The 22407-nt window shown below is 41.0% G+C and overlaps 1 protein-coding gene across 1 annotated transcript in view; it reads right to left on the bottom strand.

Moving 5' to 3' along the window:
* LOC132575492 (cadherin-9-like) overlaps nt 1-22407 on the bottom strand; it is a 144198-nt gene that overhangs the window by 81205 nt on the left and 40586 nt on the right. Inside the window, exon 2 of the mRNA XM_060244295.1 lies at nt 86-380. Coding sequence (XP_060100278.1) covers nt 86-380 — 295 coding nt within the window. The remainder of the gene's footprint in view (nt 1-85; nt 381-22407) is intronic.

The following is a 22407-nucleotide window of genomic DNA, read 5'->3' as shown; positions in this document are numbered from 1 at the left end:
GAGAATTTACTTTTTTAAAAGAGGAAGAAGATATGAAGGTTATAACAACCTTTCTATATTGCATGTAATAATAAATTACACTTACCAACCCTAGACTTTTCAGGGACGCTGGCTGAGTAAATGTCCTTGGTAAATTTAGGTTCATTGTCATTGATGTCATGGATTTTAATAATAAATTCCGATTCTGGCTCCACTTGTCTTCCAGTCTTTCGGTCTATAGCCTTGGCACGTAGTATATACAGGGACTTTTCTTCTCTATCCAGTCTCTTTGCTGCATGAATATCTCCTGTATTTTCATCTATAATGAATAGATTGCCAGCTCCATCTCCTGTTAATATGTATTTTAAATTTCCATCTCCTTTATCTTGGTCAGTGTGTAGCTTCAGGGAGAGAGAGAGAAAGAAAAAAAAAAGAATACTATAAATATATGCATTGCCATTAACAACCCAATCTTTCCGCACATCCGAGTAAGTCTTTACGAATCTTGTCTGTAATTGGGGTCACCGTTGGTTATCTTCTGTCTCACTATTGGGGGAAGAAATTACAAATCAGAGACTTTGGTCTCCCATGCAAACTAACTCTAAACAAACTGATAAAGAATGCAGAAGATAAGGAAGTAGCATTTAAAATGGAGAGTACGATGTCAAAACGTGATAATCAGGGTTTTTTGGTTTTTTTTTTTTAAAGCATTCTTTCATAAAGTGTTCACTCTTGTCCTGGAGACAGCTGGTCTATCGACTTGTTTTGAGTAAGGTTTTTTTTTTTAAGACATAGATTAGGATCCAAAGAGCTACTTTAGGCATACCACGAGACTTCTGAACCTCCATCAGTCAATTTGGGTTTGCTGTGTGGTTTGGTGGGGGGGCTGCTATTGGAAAATCCCAAGGTCAGAGTCTTGTGGCTCTTTGGGTATAGGAAGAATCCTTGTACAATAATTTCTTTATTCTACCACTAGCAGAGTATTCCCCCTTCCACTAGCCTCAGGCTCTCCCAGGGCCCTTCGGAATGTTCTGTAGTCTTGATGGAAAGCAGGATAAGATAAGAGCTCATGCTGACCTCTTCCTGGATGTGCCTGTGGAGGTATGGGTAGGGCTGCCAACTAGGGTTGCCAATCCCCAGGTGGGGGCAGGGGGACCCCTGTTTGGAGACCCTCCCCTCGCTTCCGGTCAGAAAGTGGGGGGGGGGGATGCCTGCTGCACCCTCCATTGTTCTCTATGGAGACCGATTCCCATGGGGTATAATGAAGAATTGATCCGTGGGTATCTGGACCTCTGGGGGGCGGAGCTGTTTTTTTTTGAGGTAGAGGCACCAGGCTGGGCAATATGTGATGATATGGTAAATTTCTCTGAGTGCTGTTGAGTTGTCTATTTTTAAAATGTTTTTATTGTACTTTATTGTTTTATCATAAGTTGTGCTCCGACCCGAGCCCTACGGGAAATGGGCGGAATAGAAATATAAATAAATAAATTTTCAGCATAGCATCCACTGCCTCTCCTCAAAATACCCTCCAGGTTTCAAAATGATTGGAGCAGGAGGTCCAATTCTATGAGCCCCAAAAGTAGGTGCCCCTGTCCTTCATTATTTCCAGTGGAGGGAAGGCATTTAAAAGGTGTGTGGTCCCTTTAAATGTGATGGCCAGAACTCCCTTTGGAGTTCAATTATGCTTTTAACAACCTTGCTCCTGGCTCCACCCCAAATCCTCCTGGCTCCACCCCCAAAATCTCCTGGCTCCATTCCCAAAGTCCCCAGATATTTCTTGATTTGGACTTGACAACTCTACTGCCAACCTCTAGCTGGGGCCCTGAAGATCTCCCAGCATTACTGTTGATCTCCAGACAACAGAGATCAGTTCCCCTGAGAAAATGGCTGCTTTAGGGCAGGGGTGGCCAAGGGTAGCTCTCCAGATCTTTTTTGCCTACAACTCCCATCAGCCCCAGCCATTGGCCATGCTGCCTGGGGTTGATGGGAGTTGTAGGCAAAAAAAAAAACATCTGGAGAGCTACCCGTGGCCACCCCTGCTTCAGAGGGTTGACTCTGGATACCTGAGTGAAGTCCCTTCCTTCACCAAACACCGCCGTCCTTGAGCTCCATCTCTAAATTCTCCGGGTACTTCCCAACACAGAGAAGACCGCAGATTTATACCCTGCCCTTCTCTCTGAATCGAGTCTCAAAGCAGTTTACAATCTCATTTACCTTCCTCCCCCACAACAGACACCTTCACAGGACCGAACAGGGATATTGGATTTTTATCTCATTACATGTGCTAAACCCACTCTCTCTGAGCATAGCTGTGCATCCACAGTATTCCAATGTATTTCTCTTTTAGAACAGTGTATCAGTATAATGTTGATGTTTTTTGTGTTGATGTACTCAAATAAGGGATATGGGCTTTTTAACCTCATTACATTTACTAACCCACTTCCCACTATATTTTAAGGTACCCTTTTTTTTCTAATGGAAAACTAGAATGTATTTCTCTTTTAGAACAGCGTATCAGAATAAGAACATAAGAGAAGCCATGTTGGATCAGGCCAATGGCCCATCCAGTCCAACACTCTGTCACAAAGTGCCCATTTATACTCACTCTCTGCTTCCTATTAATTAGCCAGTTTTTGATCCACAAGAGGACCTGTCCTTTTACTCCATGACTCTCGGTGACATCACCTATCATACATCTCTCTCACACACACATACACCCCTATCATCCATCCATTATCTATCTATCTATCTATCTATCTATCTATCTATCTATCTATCTATCTATCTATCTATCTATCTATCTATCTATCTATCTATCTATCTATCTATCATCTATCATCTATCATCTATCATCTATCTATCTATCTATCTATCTATCTATCTATCTATCTATCTATCTATCTATCTATCTATCTATCTATTATCTATCTATCTATCTATCTATCTATCTATCTATCTATCTATCTATCTATCTATCTATTATCTATCTATCTATCTATCTATCTATCTATCTATCTATCTATCTATCTATCTATCTATCTATCTAATCACAAGGGATGAATATGTACGCCATAAAGTGAAAAGACCTCTGTCAAAATGGCACTTTAAACAGAGGCTTAATAGCAGATTTTAGCTGGATTGTTCAGTTGGGAGTTGAAGCTCCCCATGGATATAAACCATTTATGATTTTAAAGGTCAAAATCAGCACCATTTTAACTGGACCTAAAACATATTGAAGGCCAATTTAATTATTTGGGAGCTGATGTATTGCACCCTCTTTTTCTTATATCTAGTAATAGATAAGCAGCAGTATTTGGGGCAAGCTGCAATTTCCATATCATTGTTCTGAGTAGTCAAATATGGAAAACACCAAGGGATGAATGATGGGGGCACCATCCTTTTGTTCTGTCAGTACTGCTTGTCTGTAGGTCTGTAACTATTACCAAGGGTTCTAGGAGTGATGCTGAGACCAGTAGAATCACAAGCTATGAACCTGATCTTTCATAAAGTAAGTGCTCCCAACCAAGGTAGACATATCCTCTTCTAGTAGATCATCTTCCTCCTAATGACATCTGAATCTTGTCTGCATTCAGCTTCATCTTGCTCAACAAATCTATTACCATATCGATACTTGGCACTTTTTTTTGTAGAAAAAGTCCAGCAGGAACACATTTGCATATTAGGCTGCACCCCCTGACACCCCCTGTGCGTTCCTGCTAAAAAAAAAAAAAAAAAAAAACCCTCTGCAAATACTTATTCAGAACAGCAAACACTTCACTTGTTTCAAATATATAGCAGAAATAGAGAAAGCACTGAGGGACTTCACTAGATGATGATGAAGAAGAAGACAATGATGATGACATTGGATTTACGCCAATGTATATTCCGCCCTCCACTCGGAGTCTCAGAGCGGCTCACAATCTCCTTTATCTTCCTCCCCCACAGCAAACACCCTGTGAGGTAGGTGGGGCTGCCCTTTCAAGGATAACCTCTGCCAGAGCTATGGCTGTCCCAAGGCCATTCCAGCAGTTGCAATGGAGGAGTGGGGAATCAAACCCGGTTCTCCCAGATAAGAGAGTTATGGCTAACCCAAGGCCATTACAGCAGCTGCAAGTGAAGCAGTGGGGTATCAAACCCGGTTCTCCCAGATAAGAGAGCTATGGCTGTCCCAAGGCCATTCCAGCAGGTGCAAGTGGAGGAGTGGGGAATCAAACCTGGTTCTTCCGGATAACCACTACACCAAACTGGATCTCAAGAAGAACAAAAGAGCAAGAGTCTAATAGTACCTTAAAGACTAATATATTGCCATTCCATTCTGTCCTAAAAATTGTGGTTTGATTGCCTCTTACCTACATTCTTGGTGATCATGTCTGCTTATTAAGAAATTTTGGATACAAGTGATTGCTGAGATAAACCAAATGTTGAATATTGATTTATCAATTGATCCTGCGACAATTTTGTTGGATTATTGATCTGGATCTGGTGCTGATACTAGGAAGAAAGACAATATCTATACTATTATCTATTGCAAAGACTGAGTTAGCATCCAAATGGAAAGATGAACGGCCTCCACTACTGCAACAATGGAAACACAAGATTTGGGACAATTTCATCTTAACCAAATTGGCCTATTCCTCCCCACTGATCACTCCTCAAATGTATGGGAAAAAAGTGGTAGTACCATGGTTTCCTGTGGTCTCCTATCTTATGAAGGAAAATGTTTTACCGACAAATCCTGCATATTCATGTCTAATCTGTTTCTAAGGATTAGGGTCTGTAGAATCTTTCAGGCTCAAGTGCCGTGTTCTACTGGAGAAAGTTTTTTCTTCCAGACATTTCATTCTCAGCTGCGGAGAACATCCTCAGTGGCATTGCAGCCGGAGCAGGCGCTCCGACCTTCTTGGCTGCTGTGCATTGAGTGAGGCCAGGACTGCTGGAGAGCTGCTATTTCTAGGCTGGAGGGGGTGTGGTGAGAGGGCAATTGGTTTGTGAATGTACCCATTGTTTGGTCGGGCTTCCTGGAAGAAAAACTTTCTGGAAGAAAAACTTTCTCCAGTAGAACACGGCACTTGAGCCCGAAAGATTCTACAGGCCCTAATGATGATGCCAGCCGTGAAAACCTGAAATCTTTGATATTTCTAAGAATGTTTATTGTATCTATGTATGTTATGTGCTGCTTTCTTTCTTTTTTTTCTTCTAAATAAAATTTTATTGTGGGAGGAAAAAGACTAACATATTTTGTGGCAGGGTATGAACATTTGTGAGCCACTGTTCTCTTTTTCAGATTCTTTTCACCAAAGCTCATACTCGGCCATAAACTCTGGGCGTTTTCGCACTTACCTTAATCAGGAGCGACGTCCCTCTTCACCGCGCAGCATCTGCGTGGATTTCGCACCAATTACTGCGGAGCACCCGGAAGAGCCGCAAAGTCCTGCGGCTTTTGCATCGCAAATGTAAAGTTGGTTTTCGGCGAAAACCATTTGCGATGCAAAAGCCGCAGAACTTTGCGGCTCTTCCAGGTGCTCTGCAGCAATTGGTGCGAAATCCGCGCAGACGCTGCGCAGTGAAGAGGGACGTCGCTCCCGATTAAGGTAAGTGCAAAAACGCCCTTTGTTAATCTTTAAGGTGCTACTGGACTCTTGCTCTTTTCGACTACCACAGAAAGAAGTAGAAGAAGAATTGCAGATTTATACCCCACCCTTCTCTCTGAATCAGGGACTCAGAGTGGCTTACAATCTCCTATATCTTCTCCCCCCACAATAGACACTCTGTGAGGTGGGTGGGGCTGAGAGGACTCTCACAGCAGCTGCCCTTTCAAGGACAACTCCTATGAGAGCTATGGCTGACCCAAGGCCATTCCAGCAGGTGCAAGTGGAGGAGTGGAGAATCAAACCCGGTTCTCCCAGATAAGAGTCCACACACTTAACCACTACACCAAACTGGCTATCCATCTTGATTTAACTCCTTGGAGAAGAACAATACTCTCCCAGCACTGTCTTCTGACGCCTTTCTTCCCTCAAGCATTGCAACTACTGCAGAACGGTGAGCATGCATGATACCCCAGTGGCATTCATTGACTCATAGTTATTGATAGGATAGCTGCCAGATATGGCTGATAGTATCAAAAGCCACTGAGATGGTCAAGAGAGGCACAGAATCTAAATTGCAAGATGGTGTAGACCTGCTATACATGGCATTGGTCAGGCTGCACCTGGAGGCCTCACTTCAAAAAGGATGTGGGCAGAATGGCGCAGGTGGAGAAGTGAGTGACAAAGACAATTAGGGGCCTGGAAGCCAAGCCTTACAAAGAAAGGTTGAGGGATCTGGGAAAATTTAGTCTGGAGAAGAGGAGATTGAAGGGGAGAAATGATTGCTCTCTTTAAGCATTTGAAAGTGTCACTTAGAAGAGGACAGGGATCTCTTCCTGTTGGCAGCAAACAATAAGCCTGAAGATAATGGAAAGATACCAAGAAGTTATTAGGTTAGGATTTTTTACAGGAAGGGTAGTCCATCACTAGAGCCCTGTGGTACAGAGTGGTAAGCTGCAGTACTGCAATCCAAGCTCTGCTCATCTGAGTTCGATCCCGGCAGAAACTGGCTTCAGGTAGCCGGTTTGAGGTTGACTCAGCCTTCCATCCTTCCGAGGTCGGTAAAATGCTGGGAGGGGGGGGAGTGTAGATGACTGGGGAAGGCAATGGGAAACCACTCCTTAAAAAGTCTGCCAAGAAAGCGTCATGATGTGATGTCACCCCATGCGTCAGTAACAACTCGGTGCTTGGACAGGGGACTACCTTTGCCCTTTTAGTCCAGCGGTGTAAGGAGCTACCTAGGTAGATGGTGAGCTCCCTGTCACTGGCAGTCTTCAAGCAGCAGCTGGACAAGCACTTATCAGGGATGCTATAGGCCGGGGGTGGCCAACGGTAGCTCTCCAGATTTTTTTTGCCTACAACTCCCATCAGCCCCAGCCAGCATGGCTGATGGCTGGGGCTGATGGGAGTTGTAGGCAAAACATCTGGAGAGCTGCCGTTGACCACCCCTGCTCTAGGCTAATTCTGCACTGAATGGAGGGTTAGAGTGATGCTCTGCATGACCTCTTCCAAGTCTGCTCTTCTAAGAGAACGCAATCCCCATGTCTTTCTCTAGGTGAAAGCCATCAGCCTGTACAGCTAATCAGTTTCAATTTCAAAACCTGGCATGGAAGCCTATTGAAGGCTCAAGAAGAACACAAAGGCAGCTGGAGTTGCCCTTGCTCTCCCCAAGCACCTTGATTGAAAAGACCACTTTGAAACCGACAAGTAGTTCTCTAGCCCAGGGGTGGCCAAAGGTAGCTCTCCAGATGTGTTTTTGCCTACAACTCCCATCAGCCCCAGCCAGCATGGCCAAAGGCTGGGGCTGATGGGAGTTGTAGGCAAAAAAAGCATCTGGAGAGCTACCGTTGGCCACCCCTGCTCTAGCCAATTCATATCCAGTGAAGCCTTGACCACTGCTCTTGTATATTAAAGGCATTCAGGTGGTGTGTAATGTGGCATGCTATCCAGTCTTGCCGAATCTTAAAACTTAGAGGCCAACAAAGAAAGAGTAAATAACATGTGCAATTCGATGCGGCAGAAAGTGGTGGCGGCTGCAAGCATAGACAGCTTCAAGAGGGGACTGGATAAACTTATGGAGCAGAGATCCATCAGTAGCTATTAGCTGCAAAGCACAGATGGGATACAGAGTCTACAGAGTCTATATCTACAGGGGCAACCGGGAGAGAGCTTCAGGAGTTCTGGCCCCACTGGTGGACCTCCTGAAGGCACCTGGGGTTTGACCACTGTGTGACACAGAATATTGAGCTGGATAGCTCATTGGCCTGATCCAACATGGCTTCTCTTTTGTTCTTATGGAAGTAAGCAACATCTCTAGATTTGCAAAAAAAAAAAATTGTATCTACACTCAGAACCATGTTACTGCATGGTTAGGAATTAGGCCACACACCCCTGGTGTAGCCAATCCTCCAAGAGCTTACAAAAAGGAGCCCTGTAAGATCTTGGAGGATTGGCTACATCCAGGGGATGTGGCCTAATATGCAAAGGAGCTCCTGCTAGAATTCCGCCCCTGGTTAGGAAACTGTCATCTGATGTTGACTTCATGCCTGAAGAAAATAAATGGCCAGATTTTGCATCTACCTCACTGCGGCTCTGCCACCAAGGGTGGCAAATTTCGCATCTGTGTGGATGTTTAAGCAGAATTACTGTGCATTTGCAAAAGGCTATGGTGCACATCAGGCCTGAATTTGCAGCACTGACTATTGCATCTTTATTTGTTTCACAGTAATCTGCATCAGCAGTGAAGCTCCGGCTCTATATTGTGCAGCATTCGGGGATGCTGCACATACTCCTGGAAAATCCTAGGAACATCTACCATGGAACAATCAATAACACTGCTGCAACTTTGGAGAGCAGTCACAACATCCCCCGAAGGGAGGGGTCAAAAGCCCTTGTTGTTCTTTATTCCCTGTCTGGAAGCTGTAGCAATTCTTACAAACGGTAACAGCCGGGGCCAGATTAACAATTAGGCCAAGTAGGAAGTGGCCTATGGGCCCCCATGCCTTTAGGGGCCCCAGGCTGACTCCCCCCCCCCACAGTTTCCCCCCTGCTCGCAGCCCTCAGAGCCTAAACGCGCAGCCAGCAACTGAGCCGCTCTTTGCCTGACTTTTTTGGTGCAGCTGCTGGCATTGTCACCGAGTTTGCCTCTCTCTGCCTCTCCCCCGCAGCTTTGTCAAAGGGGCTTTTGAAAATGGGCCTGCAGGCTACAGTGGGGGGCATGGGCGGTGGGGCGGGTGCTCCAACTCGGAGATAATTTGCAAGGCCCCCCCCAAAAAAGTTTTTATTAAGGTGACGCACACATAGGGTTGGCAGGTCTGACTCAAGAAACATCTGGGGACTTTGGAGGTGGAGCCAGGGGCAAGGGTGTGGCAAACATGATTGAACTCTAAAGGGAGTCCTAGCCATCACATTTAAAGGGACTACACTCTTTTTAAATGCCTTCGCTCCTTTGGAAATAATGAAGGATAGGGGCACCGTCTTTTGGGGCTCATAGAATTGAACCCCCTGGTCCAATCTTTTTGAAACTTTTGAGGGTGGTGTTTTGAGGTGAGGCACCAGATACTGTGCTGAAAATCTGGTGCCTTTATCTCAAAAAAACAGCCCCCCACCCCACACACACACACCAACGTTCCCTCTAAGCTGCAGAATCTTGTGAGCAAAAATTCTACTTTCTGGGCTGCTGGCATTAAAGTGGGGAGCTACTGCAGAAATTATTGGGCTCTGGGGTCATCCTTCCTGAGCGAAGACGACAATCTGGGAGCTGGAGACTAAAAATCTGTGAGTTAGCTCACGCTAACTCAGCTTAGAGGGAACACTGCCCCCTACATCCCTAGATACCTGTAGATCAATGGAGTGCCCAGCAGACATTTCCCTACCCCGCAACACTTTTTGATAGCCTTGAAGCAGGGGGAGGGCCTCCAAACCAGGGAATCTTCTGCCCCCACCTGGGGTTTAGCGAAACGATAGGATCTTAGGGTACAAACGTAAAAATAAAAAACCGCTAAGACACCATATATTTTAAATGACAAAACAACGCAATATGAAGGTCAGTGGCGTTCTGATCAGGCTTGCGCATAGAACTTCCAATGAACAAAAGCATGCTTCAAAAGGATATTCCCACAAAATCAGTTCAAAAGCAGTTCAATAAACTTTCCAATCACAAAGGAATATCCACATTCCAGTGTTTAGCTCATAGAGCTAAAGGAAGCCCTTCCAAAGACATCTGGATATCAGGACCTTTCATCCGTCTTTCGTCAGTTTGGAGGCTTATTTTCCACTGGAAAATCTCTTACAATACATTAATAGAAGACCAACAAGGTTCAAGAAATATCTAATAGATTTCCAGGTTCTCCAGTATTGGCAGCCCTACACACACACTAGCTCCTTTCACATTACCATTCTAAACTGGATGTTATCCGTTGTTGGCCCGATTCTGAGTAAAGCTATACAGAGAAGGGGGTTTGATACAGCGAGTCTCCTTCCATTAATGACCGATCACTGAAGCATAGGGTTGCCAAGTCCAATTCAAGAAATATCTGGGGACTTTGGGGGTGGAGCCAGGAGACTTTGGGGGTGGAGCCAGGAGACATTAGGGGTGGAGCCAAGATCAAGGCTGTGACAAGCATAATTGAACTCCAAAGGAAGTTCTGGCCATCACATTTAAAGGGACGGCACACCTTTTCAATTCCTTCCTTCCATAGGAAATAGTGAAGGATAGGGGTGCCTTCTTTTGGGGCTCATAGAATTGGACCCCCTGGTCCAATCTTTTTGAAACTTGGGTGGTATTTTGGAGAGAGGCACTAGATGCTATACTGTAAATTTGGTCCCTCTACCCCAAAAAACAGCCCCCCCCCAGAGCCCCAGATACCTGCAAATCAATTCTCCATGATTTTCTATGGGAATAAATATTTTCTATGGGAATAAATCTCCATAGGGCATAATAGAGTTCTCAGCAGACATTTCCCTCTCCTCCCCACCCCCCCGCTTTCTGACGACCCTGAAGCGGGGGGAGGGCCTCCAAACCGGGGGATCCCCTTCCCCCACCTGGAGATTGGCAACCCTACTGAAGCACTATAATTTCAAGCAGTGCTGTTTCCCCACCCATCCACCCTTTTTCATGGTGTGATCTTCCTAAAACTTTTTAAAAAATGCTCTAAGTTGAGTACTATTGTCTCATGGAAACAGGAGTTGTAGAAGAAGCATAGATGGTTGACCATCAGGACGTTTGCTAGGGACACCTTAGGTTAGCAACTTTTGTAACACAGTGACCAGGGGTCTTTTTGTAGAAAAATAGGTGTCGGAGCTCATTAGCATAACTCATTAGCATAAGCTCCCCCTCCCAGCCAAAAGCAACCCGATGCAAGAAAGGAGAACCCCAGGCAAGTGAGGCCTGCTTGGGCTGGCTGAGATCCAGCCAGTCCAAGCAGGCCTCACTCGTCTGGGGTTCTCTTAGGCTGCCCCCCCCCCAGTCAAAAGGCCAGCAAGCCACCTGCCACCCAAAATCACATAAGAAGTGGAGAAAGGGTGGTGTGGGCTTCTCCAGGGGTTAATGAGGGCTGCTGGGGGCGTGGCAAAGCTCCTGGTGGTGTCAGACCGGGAACTTAAAAGTAAACGGACCATAGTTTGCAGCAGCTTAATCCATTTTATTTGAGAACTAGTTGTCTGTAGCAAAGACGAATTGGAACTGATACATTTCAAAGCGTTACATGCCATTTTAACTTCTAACATCAAAAGTAAACAATAAACTCATTCTCACACATTTGGGAGGCAATAGATGGTTCTCATGCTCCCTTATCTCCTTCCCAAGGAAAGGCCCCTGCTGGTTACCTTGAGGCGCAGAGCTATCTTCAAAGCCCGTCTGCATTTGTTAGGGCTATGTGAGGAATTTCCCATGGGAGCTGTTTATTGTTGCAACAGTGTTTGAAATGTAAACTTCTAAGCACAAGGGTTAGTAGAGCCTTTCAAGATGGAGTTAGTTAGGGCAAGGGAACATGAACAGTACAGAGCATTTTAAAGTAGTAAGCTGCAAGGTCTGACAGGTGGCTGGCTGGCTGCCCGCTCTCCTAATCCAGGGATTCTTATGCAGCTGGACTTAATATTCAATGGACAAGGTAGGTGGGGAGGATGAGGGGGAACCCTCAGAAAGGTTCAGGAACTGTGCTCCTGTGAGTTCCTGCTGAATCTGAGGCCTGTCAGTGACTGATTCCCTGAGCACCATTGCCCAATGTTCTACTTCTCTCTTCCTGTATCCACATAACAGCAGCCATGATTTCAATGTATATCAATAGTGTCAAGACATCTCAGTGGTGGTGCCCCTGCAACACTGAAGTGCTGTATTGGTCTAGGGCTATGGTGTTCAACTTAAAATATTAAAAAAAAATGTTCAAGAGAGATTGTGCCATGAAAAAGGGCAGGAGAAAAAAAAAAAACGGTGCTGTTGGAAGTGCTGCAGACATTTTTTACCGGCAGACCACAGCAATCCAGAAGCACAAAGAAGATAGGAAAATGGAAAAAAAGCAGTTTCTCTTAAGAACAGCTCAAACTCGCTTTGCCAATGGGACACAAATGGCTTTGTGTAAAAAGGTAAATAAAATCTGTTAGCAGCCGATTGCTAAAAGAGCTGTGTTTGAAATGACACAAAAATCCATTAGAAACCCGCTACTAATATGGATTACAAAGGTGCTAAATTGAATTACAAAGGATTACAAAATTTTGTTGTCAAAGGTTTTCACTGCCGGAGTTCATTAGTTGTTGTAGATTTTCCTGGCTGTACGGCTGTGGTCTTGGCAAAGTAGTACCTGACGTTTCACCAGCAGCTGTGACCGGCATTCTCATCTGTGTTATACCTCTGAGGATGATGGTCACAGCTGCTGGCAAAATGTCAGCTACTACTATGCCAAGATCACAGCCATACAGATTGACAACAACTAAAGATTACAAAATTGATTGAAATGGGTTACTGTCAACCTAACTTGCCTCAAATGACTGTTTTAAAAATAAGTGAATATAATTTGAACCCAAAACTAAGAACAAAGAGAAGCCACATTGAATCAGGCCAATGGTCCATCTAACCCAACACTCTGTGCCACATGGTGGCCCATACCCTGGAGCCATCAGGAGGTCCACCAGCAGGGACATAACTCCAGAAGCCCTCCCATTGCAGTGCCCCCAAGCACCAAGGATAAAAAATATCACTGCCACAGACATTGTGTTCCATCTATACCTTATAGCTAATAACCACTGATGGACCTCTGCTCTATATGTTTATTCAATCCCCTCTTGAAGCTGTTTATACTTGTAGCTGCCACCACTTCCTGCAGCAGTATATCTAATATGTTTATTACGCCTTGGGTAAAGAAGTACTTCCTTTGATCTGTTCTAAGTCTACTGCTGATTAATTTCATTGAGTACCCACAAGTTCTTGTGTTGTGAGAAAGGGAGAAAAGGACTTTTGTCAGATATTTTTTTTCAGTATTTCCAGATACTAGTCCAGCACTCTTGACTACTACATCATGCTGCCTGTTCTCTACCAAATAAGTCAAAGTAGTTTAATCAAAAAGGTTATCTAAAAACCTTAAAAAATTATAGTATCAAAAAAACAAAGATGAGAAAAATGGCATTCAAAACTCAGTAACTGAAGCATCTGTAATACAGATAGATAGATAGATAGATAGATAGATAGATAGATAGATAGATAGATAGATAGATAGATAGATAGATAGATAGATAGATGATAGATAGATAGATGATAGATAGATAGATAGATAGATAGATAGATAGATAGATAGATAGATAGATAGATAGATAGATAGATAGATAGATAGATAGATAGATAGATAGATAATGGATGGATGGATGATAGGGGTGTATGTGTGTGTGAGAGAGATGTATGATAGGTAGGTAGATAGATGGATGGTTGGTAGGTAGGTAGATAGGTAGGTAGGTAGATGAAAGAAATAGAAATAGTGAAATAGTGAAATAAAGAAATAAAGAAATAGTGACATCTCTAAAAAATGAAACTAAAGCTTTCTTCCAAATAAACGATGAAGAGGATATAGAATTTCCGACAGTCTGGGATGCTTATAAAGCAGTAATGAGAGGAATATTGATCACATTGAATAACAAAGATAAGAAGGCAAAAGAAAAACAGATGTTGGACATTAAAAATGAAAAAAAGAAAAAAAGAAGGGGAACTGAGAAAAAGGCCAGGGAAAAATAAAATTATAAGGGAGATTACAATATTACAAACACAAATGAGACATTTGTTAAATAAAGAACTGGAATGGAATCTGAAAAGATTGCAGCAGAAATCTTTCGAGGGAGCAAACAAACCCGGAAAATATTTGGCCTGGCAACTGAAGAAAAAGAGAGAAAGTAAAATTATTAATAAGATTGTGGTGGATGGAAGAGAGGTGGTAGATCAAGAAGGAATAAAAAGAGAATTCTTTAAGTATTATGCCAAGTTATCTAAAGTTGTTAAAATAAAGAAGGAAAAGATGGATGAGTACTTACAAAAGATAAAAATAGAACCCTTAGCAGAAAATATGCAAAAAGTTTTGAACGATCCAATTGAAAAAATAGAAATTGAAGCAGCAATTAATGCAATGAAAAATAGAAAAGCACCCGGGCCAGATGGATATACAGCTAAATTTTTTAAAACCATCAAAGAGGAGTTAATCTCGAAACTTCAGAAATTGATGAATATGATAAGAACAAAAGGGAAAATACCAAATACGTGGAAGGAAGCTTCTACTTCATTGATTCTGAAGGAAGATAGATGTCACGAATGTAAAAAATTATAGACCAATTTAATTATTAAATAATGACTATAAATATATATACAAGAAGCTTGGCAGAATGGTTTAAACAATATTTGATACATTTTATAAAGGAAGATCAAGCACAGTTTCTTCCCAAAAGGCAAATAAGAGACAATATCAGAACTGTTGTAAATATTGTAGAATATTATGAAAGACATCCAGAAAAGGAAGTAGCATTATTCTTTGCGGGCACAGAGAAAGCATTTGATAATATGAATTGGGATTTTATGTTCACAGTAATGGAGAAAATGGAGCTGGGAGAAAGCTTTATAAGAATGATAAAAGCAATATATACTGAACAACGTGCAAGGCTATGTATAAATGCAGATCTTACAGAAGACATGATAATTAGTAAAGATACAAGACACTTTCCCCACTGTTGTTTATAATGACTCTTGAAATATTACTGATGCAAATTCAAGAAGATAAAGAAATAGAAGGATTAAAAGTAAAAGGATTTACTTACAAATACAGAGCATTTGCTGATGATATAATGTTTATAAATGAAAACCCCATACAAGTACACCTTTGTTGTTAGCCAAAATACAAGAATATGGGGAGTTGGTGGGACTTTGTATTAGTAAAGAAAAATCAAAACTTCTATGTAAAAATATGCAAATAAATAAGCAACAAGAATTGCAGAGACTAACGGGCTGTGAAGTTACCTCCAAGGTAAAATATTTGGGTGTGGAGATAACAATGAAGAATATTGATTTGTTCAAAAATAATTTTGAGAAGCTATGGCGTAAAATGGATGAAGATATGTTAAAGTGGAATAAACTTAATTTGTCACTGTTGGGTAGAATAGCCGCAATTAAAATGACTATTCTACCAAGAATAATGTATTTGTTTCAAACTGTTCCAATTGTGAAAGACAGTAAACAATTTAATAGATTGCAAAGAAAAATTTCAGAGTTTGTGTGGGCAGGGAAGAAACCAAGAATTAAAATTAAAATTTTAACAGATGCAAAAGAGAGAGGCGGATTTCAATTACCAGACTTAAAATTATATCATGAAGCAGTTTGCTTAGTATGGATAAAAGAATGGATAATGTTGTTAAACAAAAAAATCTTAGTGTTGGAAGGTCATGGAAATAAATTTGGCTGGCATGCTTATATGTATTATGGGGGAAAAAAGATAGATGGCTTTTTCTCTCACCATTATATAAGAAACAGCTTGCTAAATACACGGATGAAATATAAGAAATATGGAGATGAGAGAAAACCGTTATGGATAGTGCCAGCAGAAGTCATAAAAATAACAGCTGAGACAGATGAAGAAAAGTGGTTGCCATATAATCAACTATTAAAAATACAAAGTGGCAAAATAGAATTGAAAACTTCTGAAGAGCTGAATAATAAATATGATTGGTTTCAAATGCAACAAATAAAGAGCTTGGTGGAGAATGACATTAAAACTGAAGGAATAAGATTTTGTATCCATATATTAACTTGGGCCCAAATAAAAATTAGTCACACACCTGAGTTATATCTTTTAAGCATATGCAGACAAAATATTCCCAAAATAAGGCTAAAGCTATTGCTGCATATAGTCACTGTAGCTAGAATACTATATGCAAAATACTGGAAGACTGACAAGATACCCAATAGAGAAGAATTTGTATCTAAATTGTTAGAAGCTGCTGAATCAGATTTATTGTCCACAAGATTGAAAGACGGTAATATACAAAAGTGTCAGGAGGAATGGGACCCCATTTATACTTGGGTTAAAAGCAAAGGTTTCCTTGTGGAGTAATGGAAACTTATCTTTTATTTAAAAACCTCTCCACGCCTTTGGTGTAGTATTTGTTGTTATGTTCATGATGTTGTTTTTGTGATTTTGTAACTATGTGTTGGATTTGTTTGTATGTTTGATTTTTTTTTTGTGTGTGCTTATTTCTTCCATGTGTTTTTTATGTTGAATAAAACCTGAAAACCCTAAAAAAAAAAAACCTGAAGGAATAAGAAAAGAGCAAACAGAAATGGAAAAAGTTCTGCTTGGAGACAATGAAAAATTAATTTCAAAATTATATAAATTACTTTTAAAATGGTCTACGGAAGTAGTGAAATCTCAATTAATGTAAATAAAGAAATACAGATGGAAACTTGGGAATATTTGTGGAAGAACTCTATGAAGCTTTCGACGTGTCATAGTATTAAAGAGAACTGTTTTAAAATGATGTATAGATGGTATATGACTCCTAAGAAATTGGCAAAGATGAATAATAAGATGCCAGACAGATGTTGGAAATGTAAAAAACATGAAGGTTCTTTCTACCGTATGTGGTGGACTTGTGAAAGAGCAAAAAAAGTATTGGCAGATGATTCAACAAGAAATTTCTAGGATCTTGGGATATGAATTTAAGAAAGTTGCAGAGACTTTTCTGTTGGGATTACAAATGGAAAAATTTCCAAAAGAAGGTAGAACTATAATTTGGTACTTGCTTTCAGCTGCTAGGACATTATATGCGCAGTTGTGGAAGCAAGAAAAAATACCAGAGAAATGGGATTGGATTGTAAAAGTTATGACATGGAGTGAAATGGACAAATTAACAAGAATTTTAAGAGACTATGATTTAGAAGTTTTTAAGATGGAGTGGAAAAAGTTCAGAAGATATGTAGAAAAAGAGTGGAAAATAAAAGGGCATTGGACAATTTTTGATAATGATTAAGTCTTAGAAAAAAGAAGAATGTTAATTTTTGTTTTTATTAGTTAAGGGTACCTTTAAACTTTAGTACTTTAAGTAAATAAGACCGGTGGGGGTCAAGTAACGGGGGGAGGGGTCGGTAGAAAGTAATATATGGGATAGATAAAAGAAGTTATTAATGATGCAAGAAATATAATTTGTTACCATATGTTACCAAATAAAATTGTTTTAACCAAAAAATAAGAAAAATCGAAAATTCTTACTGATTTGTCATCAGGCAAACAAAGAACTACAAAATGTTAAAGGTTGTGAAGTTGCTTCTAAAGTAAAATACTTAGGTGTAGAAATTACGATGAGAAATATTGATTTATATAAGAATAATTATGAAAAGCTTTGGCATAAGATTGAAAAAGACATGCTAAAACAGAATAAATTGAACTTATCTATGTTGGGGAGGATATCTGCAATTAAAATAAACGTTCTACCAAGAATTATGTTTCTTTTTCAAACCATTCCAATTGTAAGAGATAAGAAACAATTTAATTGTTGGCAAAGAAAGATCTCAGAATTTATATGGGCAAGCAAGAAACCAAGAATCAAGATGAAAATCCTGACGGATGCAAAAGAAAGAGATCGCTTTCAGTTACCTGATTTAATGCTATATCATGATGCAGTATGTTTGGTGTGGATTAAGGACTGGATGACTTTGATTAATAAAAAATTACTGGCTTTAGAAGGTCAGGGAAATATTTTTGGTTGGCATGCATATTTTTATTATGGGAAAGAGAAGATGGATGGTCTTTTCTCACACCATTATATAAGGAGGAACTTGTTGAATACATGGTAAAAAATATAATAAATATGGTGATGAGAAAAAACCACTTTGGATAGTGCCGGCTGAAGTTATAAAATTGTCTCAAAGTCCACAAGAAGAGAAATATGGATCATATGAACAACTGCTAAAATTTCAGGGAGGTAAAGTAGAAATGAAATCGGCTGAAGAATTGCAGAGAAAATTTAATTGGTTTCAATTGCTTCAAATTAAAAGTTTGGTGGAAAAAGTTATCAGAAGTACAGGTATAAGACATGAAAAAAATGGAAATGGAAAAATGCTGTTGGGTGAAAATGAAAAATTGATTTCAAGAACTTACAAGTTGCTATTGAAATGGTCCACAGAAGAGGAGGTTGTGAAACCTCAAATGATTAAATGGGCAATAAACTTTAACAAAGAAATACAAATGGAGACGTGGGAACACCTATGGAAGAATTCTATGAAAATTTCAACGTGTTATAATATAAAAGAGAACTGTTTTAAAATGCTGTATAGGTGGTATATGACACCTAAAAAACTAGCAAAAATGAACAATCAAGCTTCAGATAGGTGTTGGAAATGTAAAAAACATGAAGGTTCTTTCTACCATATGTGGTGGACTTGTGAAAGGGCAAAACAATTTTGGCTTATGATTCAACAAGAGATTTCAAAAATCTTGGGATATAGTAATATTAAGAAAGCACCGGTTGTCTTTCTGGTGGGATTACAAATGGAAAGCTTTCTAAAGCAAGACAGGACATTGTTGCGGTATTTGCTTTCAGCTGCAAGGACATTGTATGCGCAAATGTGGAAGCAAGATAAAATACCAGAAAAATGGGACTGGAACTTAAAGGTTCTTAATTGGAGTGAAATGGACAAACTTGCTAGAATCTTAAAAGACTGTAATTTGGAGGAATTTAAAGAAGATTGGAATAAATTCCAAAACTATGTTAAGATACAATGGAAGGTGAAGAGCCATCTAGTGGTTTTTGATAATATTACCTGAATTTTAAAAGAAAAAGGACTGTGATTACTGAGTATTGTTTTAATAGTGAAATAAAGTAGTTGAGTTCATATAATAAGTTTATGTGAGTTAAGATAAGATTAAGATTTGAGTAATTTTTAGTGATGATTTAATGACTATGAAATGTATGTTTAATAAGTAATAACTGAATTTTTAAAGTGCAAAGAAGAATAGATTATGGTTATCTGATTAAATGTGTAATATTGATGATTAAGCAGTAAGTACTAAGGAACAAGAATAGTAGTCATATTGGAGTTAAGATAAAGTTAAATGAATGATAACTTTTAGTTAAGATTCTATATATGTGAATTTTTACTCTTAAAAGGTTTTTAATTTGTTTTGTATACCGGCGGAGGTCACAATTTGGAAGGTGGGATGGGTGGGAACTTGTGTAACGTACCGATGAACTATATTTAGAGTTTGATAGTAGAATACTTTTCAAGATACTGCAAAATAAAAATTGTGTTGCTGGAAAATGGTTGCCTTGAAGTGCATACTCTATGGTATACTATAACTCAACTATGTCAGGCAAAAAAAAAGACAGATCACACCACAAGCACACTCTGATGCTAAAAGCTGCAATGCTGAATATAACAGGAAAAGGTGGCAACAATGTACTGCAGGTGAAAGGAATGCTGAGCTTCAGCACCTGCATGATTGTTGTCATGGTTTGATGCCACAGCAAATTGACCCTGAGTGCCCAAGGCTGGGTCTCTTGCCCAGAGCCTCTTTCTAGATCCCGTGGTGGTTTTTTTTTTTGCAAACAATGGGCCTTGTTTCTAATATAACAATAATGCTACAAAGAATGCAACGCTGACATAAACCTATCTGAAACAATTAGACTTTTCTTGGTGCTTCTGAGACAGCTCTCTCTTGAAGAGGATATCAAAGGACCTGACATGAGTTTAAAAAGAAAGCCCTCCCTGGTACAAGGCTCACAGCCTCACATGATGATCTCAGTGAGTGAGAAGACTGATACAGGGGAGATATATATCACATCCTAGTTAGATTAGAGCAGGGGTGGGGAACCTTTTTTCTGCCAAGGGTGAAGAAGAAGCCATATGAAGAAGAAGAAGAAGAAGAAGAAGAAGAAGAAGAAGAAGAAGAAGAAGAAGAAGAAGAAGAAGAAGAAGAAGAAGAAGAAGAAGAAGAAGAAGAAGAAGAAGATATTGGATTTATATCCCGCCCTCCACTCCAAAGAGTCTCAGAGCGGCTCACAATCTCCTTTATCTTCCTCCCCCACAACAGACACCCTGTGAGGTGGGTGGGGCTGGAGAGGGCTCTCACAGCTGCTGCCCTTTCAAGGACAACCTTTGCCAGAGCTATGGCTGACCCAAGGCCATTCCAGCAGGTGCAAGTGGAGGAGTGGGGAATCAAACCCGGTTCTCCCAGATAAGAGTCCGCACACTTAACCACTACACCAAACTGGATATTTATAACATCATTCGTGGGCCATAAAAAAATTATCAACTTAAAAAACAGTGCTCCGCTGAGGGAGAATGATTAGGCCAGCAAAATTAATGCAAATAATTGTTTTTTTTATTTGAAGTCATGTGGGGAGAGCCTAATCTTGCACACACAAACACCCAGCCCGCCGCCCTAGGCAAACACTTAGGTCCAGGGCTTTTTTGTAGAAAAAGCCCAGCAGGAACTCAGTAGTATATTAGACCACATCCCCTAATATTAGCATATCAGGTCACACACTCATTAGCATATTAGGCCACACCCTCTGGGATAATCAAATGCAAACTGAACTGTGACAGTAACTTTTCCAGGCCTTGCAGCAATTCTGGCCGGCCAGCCAGGCCCCAGGGAGGCTGCCGCACAGTACATCTGGGCCCTGTGATCCCTGCCTGGCCCTGGGGAGGCTGTTGCACAGTGCAGCTGAGCCCCACGATCCTCACTGGCCAGCCAGGTTCCAGAGAGGCTGCCACGGGGCTCAGTTTGGTCCAGCAATCCCCGAGGGCCACACCAAGTTACCTCGAGGGCTGTATACGACCCTCAGGACAAAGGTTCCCCACCCCTGGATTAGAGCAATACACACTAAGTGGATCTGCCTTTGAAAACGGTTTGGAAACTTCCATTGGTCAAAAGTGCAGCAGACAGCCTATTATCCGAGGTTAGTCACAAGCAGGGGTCATTTTGTAGAAAAAAAATAGGTAGTAGAGCTCATCCAGGGATTGTTATGCAGCTGCACCTACTATTCAATGGACAAGGAGGTGGGACTCTCAGAAGGAGGAGGTGGGACTCTCAGAAAGGTTCAGGAGCTGAGCTCCTATGAGCTCCCACTGAATCTTCGGCCTGATCACAAGGGTCATATAATCCTGTGGTAAAAGATCTGGACTGGCTACCCATCTATTTTTAGGCACAATTTAAGGTGCTGGTTCTTACCTTTATGGTCCTAAATTGCTTAAGGGCAGGGTACATGAAGAACCATCTTCTCTTGTACTATCCAACCCACCGTAAAGACTTGCTTCTGAAGCCATATTCTCTGTGCCCTGCCTTCAGAGGACAGATGAGTGGCAACTAGAAAGAGGTCATTTTCAGTGGTGGCACTTCACCTTTGGAATGCTCTTCCTGGGATCTACTTTACGTTCTTTTAGGCACCAGGCTAATATACATCTTGTTAGCTACACTTTTAGTTAGAGGGCTTTTTTCTTTACAACTTTTTAAAAACGGACCAATTATGGTCTCAGGTTTGTTTTATGGATACTTTTGGAAGAGTTGATTTGTACCCTGATTCCCCACCCTAATGAATCCCAAAGTGTCTTACAATTGCCTTTCCTTCCTCTCCCCGCAATGGGCATCTTGTACTGAATGCAGATTTTCAGAGAACAGCAAGGAGAGATAAGGAGGCCCCCTTGAAAGAACAATGCAAAGCAACAGAGGAAAATGATAGAATGGGAAGGACGAGAGATCTTTTCAAGAAAATTGGAGAAATCAAGGGAACGTTTCGTGCAAAGATGCCCATGATAAAGGACAAAAACGGTAGGGACCGAACAGAAGCAGAAGGTATCAGGAAGAGGTGGCAAGAATACACAGAAGAATTATACAAGAAGGACCTCAATGTCCTTGACAACCATGACAGTGAAATCACTGACCTTCAGCAAACTATGTCTTTAGCAAACTATGGCTCATCCTGGAGTGTGAAGTCAAATGGGCCTTAGAAAGCATTACTAACAACAAAGCTAGCGGAGATTACGGTATCCCAGTTGAGCTATTCAAAGTCCTAAAAGATGATGCTGTTAAAGTGATGCACACATTAGGTCAACAAATTTGGAAAACGCAACAGTGGCCACAGGATTGGGAAAGGTCAGTTTATATTCCAATCCCAAAGAAGGGTAATGCCAAGGAATGTTCAAACTATCACACCATTGCAGTCATTTCACATCCCAGCAAGGTCATGTTAAAGATCCTACAAGCTAGACTTTAGCAGTACGTAGATCGGTTCAAGCTGGGTTTTGGAGAGGTAGAGGAACTAGAGATCAAATTGCCAGCATTCGCTGGATTATGAAGAAAGCACAGGAGTATCAGAAAAA

This window comes from Heteronotia binoei, chromosome 7 (genome assembly GCF_032191835.1).
Source record: "Heteronotia binoei isolate CCM8104 ecotype False Entrance Well chromosome 7, APGP_CSIRO_Hbin_v1, whole genome shotgun sequence".
Taxonomy (NCBI): Eukaryota; Metazoa; Chordata; class Lepidosauria; order Squamata; family Gekkonidae; genus Heteronotia; species Heteronotia binoei.
Note: the sequence above shows the minus strand (reverse complement) of the source record. Positions and strands in the feature narration are given on the sequence as shown.